At 38.7% G+C, this 6,029-nt stretch overlaps 1 protein-coding gene across 2 annotated transcripts in view; it reads right to left on the reverse strand.

Annotated features, from left to right (window-relative positions):
- ift88 (intraflagellar transport 88) overlaps positions 1-6,029 on the reverse strand; it is a 44,334-nt gene that overhangs the window by 32,179 nt on the left and 6,126 nt on the right. For both annotated transcript variants that reach the window (XM_015378871.1, XM_015378870.1), the window contains exons 7-9: positions 3,721-3,811; positions 1,540-1,644; positions 1,300-1,402 (exon numbers count right to left, since the gene is read on the reverse strand). In XM_015378871.1, the coding sequence (XP_015234357.1) occupies positions 1,300-1,402; positions 1,540-1,644; positions 3,721-3,811 (299 nt within the window). The remainder of the gene's footprint in view (positions 1-1,299; positions 1,403-1,539; positions 1,645-3,720; positions 3,812-6,029) is intronic.

Genomic DNA, 6,029 nt, shown 5'->3' on the forward strand with positions numbered 1-6,029 from the left:
CAAGGCGTATTTCAGTGGACATGCACACTTGCAAAAGATCAGCCGGGCTAAAGAACATACTTCTTCATAGCACAAGGACAGTCACAACCTGTACCATAAAGTGCAAACAATTTTTAATCCTGCTGTCCAACAGACAACGCCATGATAACTAAATAAACCCCCACATTTTTACGTAAATTGGATGTTGATGTTTTAAAACATGTGCCTTGCTGGGCAGGCACATGTTGCACTGCATTATCACATTGTTCCCTTTTGTGCATTTGAAAACAAATAATCCTTCCAAATATGGCCAAGGGTTTTTCTGGCTTTCGTCTCCAGAATATGTTCCCTCTTCAGGCCTTTCCTCATCCATACTCCCTAAGTTGTGATTAGCAACTGCCATCTTCCTAAGCGCAGCACTGGATTATGAGACAATAAAAAGGGTAAATGCAAGGAAGGGCCACATTTAATTGTTGCACCATCAGTATTATTATTATTTTTTTACTCAGTAACGTGAGGGGGTTTTAAATGTAGCAAAGTAAAACTACTTAGGTTAAAATTTCCTCGAGTAAAAGTAAAAATTACATATTTCCAAAACTACTCAGAAAATTACTCATAAAAAGTACTCAATTACAGTAACTTGAGTAAATGTAATTCATTACTTTCCACCCCTGTTTATGCCCAACATTGAAGCGTGGTCTGCGCTATGTTAATCTACGCACAGCACAACAGGTACAACCAGGAACTAGCTGTGGGTCTGGATACGGCTGAGGTAGTGAGGAAGTGGGGGCAAGTTTGTCCAACAACTGAAGGACATGAGGGTGAAAAAGAGCAGGGACCCAGGTGGAAAAACGGTCCTAGCGTTCTCACGCACCTCGCTAGTCTTGCTGGTCCAACTTCATGAGTCGTTTCCACAATGGTGGTCATACAAACAAAACAAGCCGGTAAGGTACCAAACAGGAGATACGCATAGAGTAGAGTAGATGAAGATCTAACCAATCAGAGACCTCCTGTCTGCGGCACTACAGAGGTGCCCCAGAGTGTCTGCGTTGGGGACATCTCTGCGTTCACCGCGACACCTACGCAGACGACCTGGTTTCGAAGTATAAATCAGCCTTGACAGGCAGCGTCCTGCTGCCTCAGAGCAGAGGGAAGATCATGTCCAAGAGGGGGCTGAAAACATCATCTGTGGTCAGTTCATCACGATAATGATCCTACAAAACTATTCTGTTCTAGTTCGGAGCTGCAGAACCCCCACATACAAGCTGCCTCATTGTGAGAACATACGCTGTAAGTCTGCAGCCAACTGGATCTGGTTACCTGCGTTACTGAACATCTTGTTTTTCACGATGACCTGGTAGGTAGTCAGAGCCTCCGGGTACATTTCATTGTTTGCATACTGGTTGGCGAGGTTGAACAAAACCTGACAAAGACATAATTAGCAAATGTTTTGAAGTGGTAGAAACAATTTCACAATTTAATTAGCCTATAAATAATAACACTGTTTAAGCGAAACAATAAATAGAACTACAGCTGATTTATGATCACTGTTTTACTCACAGAATAAGTGAGGTCTATGTTGATGTGTTCTGTGTTGCCCGACTGTTCCCTCTGTCTGACCAGCACTCGTTCCTTCCTGCCTGCCTCTTTGGCTTTTTGGAGCGCCTGCAAAAGCAAATGCCAAAAAAAATAACAGGCTATAAAGACAACAATTAACAAAGAAGATATCAGAGACAATCTGTCTGTAATGAGAAAAACTTTAGAGAAGCAAATGGCGCAAATAATTCAACCTATTGTTGTGAGATTTGTAATGTGTCTGCAACCTCGATATGAAGTGAGATCTAAGGTCTATGTTACATTCTTGTGATGCTTGCATTATAAAAAATTTTTCATCTGTTCTATTGTGATGATAACAAAAGGAAAAATAAGAAGAATTAGTTTAAGTTTTCTTACAGTCCTTTTTTTTCTATAAATGTGTTACTGTTTACAGTCATAACAGCAATAGAGATATATTTCTCATCAGTAAAAAATAGTCCACTAGTCAGAAATTGCTTACAATTTGGGACTGCTCGTTACTAAATTTCTGTAAAACGAATAAAAGTTTCTACATTTCAGACCAAAATCTCTACCTTCATTTTTTCAAACATTAATACAGCATTTATTGATCATTCGCCAACATTCAATCCAAATAACACTTTTATGGGGTTTTCATAGATAATCAATTAAACTTTGATCATTTTAAGGATGATTTATTCTTTCAAAGTAGACAATAATCAATATGAGGGATTGCCTTTAAGTCAACGAGTCGATGCAATCAACTGGTTTTCCTTAGATAAAAAACTTTGAATTAATTTGACCTCCTTCACCTAGGGAGAATTTAGAGAAGCCAATTAATCTAACAGTCACATTTTATGGACTTTGGGAGGAAGCAGGAGTGCCTGGAGAGAACCCACCCATGCTCAGGGAGAAAATCCAAACTCCATGCAAAAAGACCCCAGGCTGGGAATCGAACCCAGAACCTTCTTGCTGCAAGATGACGTGTTGTGAATTGGCTCTATATAATCTGAATTTAATTGAATTGAATATCAATTGAAGGGAAATACCATAGTTGTTTTTTTTTTTTTTTTATCCGACAGTGCAGACATTCTATGTGACGAATAAATGAACAGATTAAGGCTAGAATTTGTCATGATCTTGGCACTGATGGTTAGTTTTTTTCATTTGTTCCTTGCTCCCCTGTCTAATTGGTTCTGTGGCTGATTAACGCCAATCATTTCCACCTGGTTCCTCTGCTATTCATGTTGTATGCTTGCCTTCCATCAGCGCCAGGTTTTTCGAGCATTTTGGTGAGACTAACTCTAGCTTTTTGAAGTCTCTTCTGTTTTTTCCGATTGTGACCAGTTTCTGCCCTATGGATCCTGAGTTTTGCCTTGCCACTGTCTGCTCTGTTTGTCTGATCTGTTCTGGACTGATTCCTGGATTCCAAAAGCTTCTGAACCTGGACCTGTCTTCTAACTCTGGCTTTGGATTTCCCCTTATGGACACTGTTGCTGCTCGGCAACAGTGTCCCATTTGGATTCAGCTCTTTTCTCCGAGAACGGACTGAACTTTGAATCAGGTCAGTGACTTTGATCAAAGTCGTGATCAGCTCAACATCCAATCACTGACCTGTATCTCCTATCTCTGCAGAGACACGCCCCAAAGCTGACGAGCAGCCCTGCTCTCCTATTTGTTTTAAATAAAAGCTTTGAACTTTCCCACTGCCTGTCTCACCTCGAATTCTGGGTCCAACATTCAGAGATCATTACAGAATTACTTAAATATTTTCTACAATATATAAAGAAGATTGCGGCCAGTAATGTGGAGTTGATTTCCATAATTTTATGTTTGTATGATTATGCTATTATGTTTAGAATTTGTAATAAATGCTTAAGTAGTGTTTGTTGAAGTGTTTAAGTACAGAAAGAAGCTGTTCTATATCTTTCAGCTTGCAGGGTACCAGAAATGTGAGATAGCAACTTGCCTGCAAGGTTTTGGCATAGCTGACCCAGAATTGAATTTAAATACAGAGGAAGCGAACCAACTGGTCGGCTCTGCTGACGTGAACTCTCATTTTTCTTCTCAGCCTTACACTCAGGATTATTCAGTTAAACAATTACTGTCCATAGTTCTCCCGAAGGATGCTTCCAGTTTTACTTTCATATATTATTGTCATGTTTAGAATCAGATTTAGGGTCTGACCAGCTGTAAAGCGCCCGTGATCTGCGCCATGCAGCTCTCCTCCACCAGGTCATTCACTTTCTTCTCCATGATCTTGATCTTCTCTTCCACACTGTAGAACAGAGGACAGAAAATACTCTACATGAATTTATCCTCAGCGCTGTCACAAAGAGACCAAACATCTCTCTAAAAGCAAATGACACATATCACATCAAACTTATTATATCTATTACTGCTAGCTAACAGAAGTCCAAACTAAAGGTTTTGTTGCTACTTATTTTTAGAGTTGCACCAGTTAAATATTGTGATAATATGGTAATTCATAATAATTAATTATTCTGAATTAATTATTAATAATTAATTTAATTCATAAGTTCATAATTAAATAGAATTTAATTAGAAAATCAAATAAATGCAATACAATTATAGTTAAATGATTGTTTTAAACCAAAAGGTGATTTGTTTTACACGGTAAATTTTGTCATACTAGTTTGACTGCACAAGAATTTCTTCATTAGAGGGCGCAGGTACCACATATTAGTATGGTTGTTTTTTCCAACCTATGAACAGCGATGAAGAAGCTCAGCAAAATATATTTGTGAATGTTAGTGATACTGCAGTTTGGAAGTAAAGCTTTATAAAACTACATCAAATATTCAGTCGTCTTTTTCAGCTAAATCTACGACACTACGGCACATTTTTCCCTCCAGTTATGAGTTTTAAAGGCAATATTTACTGGATAATGTGATTGTGAAAACACATTTGGGCCACTGACTATCATACTGGCAAATAGAGTTGATGCCCAAACCGACTACAAATTAAAGTGGCCAAGATGCTAAAGGTCACAGAGAGTGCTGGAAGGGATATGAGAAAAACAGGGAAAGTAGGTTTTACCGAATAGTAGCATTATATTTAGAATATTGTGCAGCCTTATTATTTATAACATCTTTGGTCCGATTATGAGGTATTAGTCTGTACATCTGCTCTATTGTAGGGAATCCTAAACAAAGACTAAATGGAGGAGCACACAGAGAGGATACTTTCTGTTGGTGTTTTATGGAATAAAACATTTGGCAGCTAGAGTTTATTCTGGGGAAGACCTACGTTTATAAATAAAGGGTGAATTTGATTTCCCCCCTTGACCCTAGCCCTTAGTCCCTCCCCTCCATGTTGTGCATTCATGTGTAAGGGTAGGGGTTTCCCAATTCCTGTTAGGGCACAGGGGAAGGGGTAAGTGCAATGGGATTTTCTCCAGATGTCCAGCAACATCTTGTTGTGAGTGCTTAACTAAAAGCAAGCGGTAACTATTGATGATGTATTTTGTTGAAGGGGTGTCCCAATTCATAGGGATTACCTTTTTAGCCCCTACCTCTTGTAGTTTCATTTTAAGGTGATAAGAGGGCTGGGTAGGGTTGAAATGGGATTCACTAATAAAAACTTAACTAAATGATAATCCCTTGTCTGGACTGGGTGCCCAGTCAGCTTGATACGGGCTTTGATTGGCTTATAGGGCCTACTGGAGGAGAGACTTGTTCTTGAGAGCCAGGTGAGCTTTCTACACCATTATTTTTTTATTCCTGCATAATCCATTCACTGTAGTTGTTTTTTTCCCCCTCTCACTTCCTTCCACTTACATGAAAGCCTGTTGGCATTAGTTTGCTTCAACTAGCAACTTCAACTTCACAGATGACTGAACGGATACTGGTGAACAGACATTATTGTTTCACTAAATTTTTTTGGCAATTCCTCCAACAGCATCATAAGTTCTAACAGGTGCTATTCCCCTCATAAGAGTTGATTCACCTCCTTAACTTCTGAAGGAAGACTCTACCTTTTGAAAAAAGATCCCTTTCTCCAAATTTCTTTCAATAAATATTATCAATAAAAACAATAATAATGTTATTTCAGTTCCTGATCTACATTCGTTCTTTATGCCTGTTTCAGTTGAAAGATCTTGAGATAGAAAAAATTTTTAAAGTCTGGTCTACCCCAGGAAAGGGGTCAGCTATGATACAATGAGGACTGTGATCTGTTAGGGGAAGAAGGGAACAGAATATAGGTGTGGCATAGCCATAGCAACAAAGATAGCTGCAACCAAATGCCCCATGGGTGATTTTGTTATCGTCATTATCCATCTCCTGAGATTCAATAAACTCTGAACGAATCAAGACATAATTAGGATGCTCGTATTTAAAGGTGCTGTAGGAGATCTTGGAAAAATGGTTCTAGCAAGTGTTATGGTTCTTATTTGTTGTGACTCTGAGTTTTCAGTTTTCTGTTATCAGTTGTTTTGTTATTATTTTCCATGATCTTCAAGCATTCTTTAGTTA

Source organism: Cyprinodon variegatus, unplaced genomic scaffold, assembly GCF_000732505.1.
Source record: "Cyprinodon variegatus isolate N-32 unplaced genomic scaffold, C_variegatus-1.0 Scaffold181, whole genome shotgun sequence".
Taxonomy (NCBI): Eukaryota; Metazoa; Chordata; class Actinopteri; order Cyprinodontiformes; family Cyprinodontidae; genus Cyprinodon; species Cyprinodon variegatus.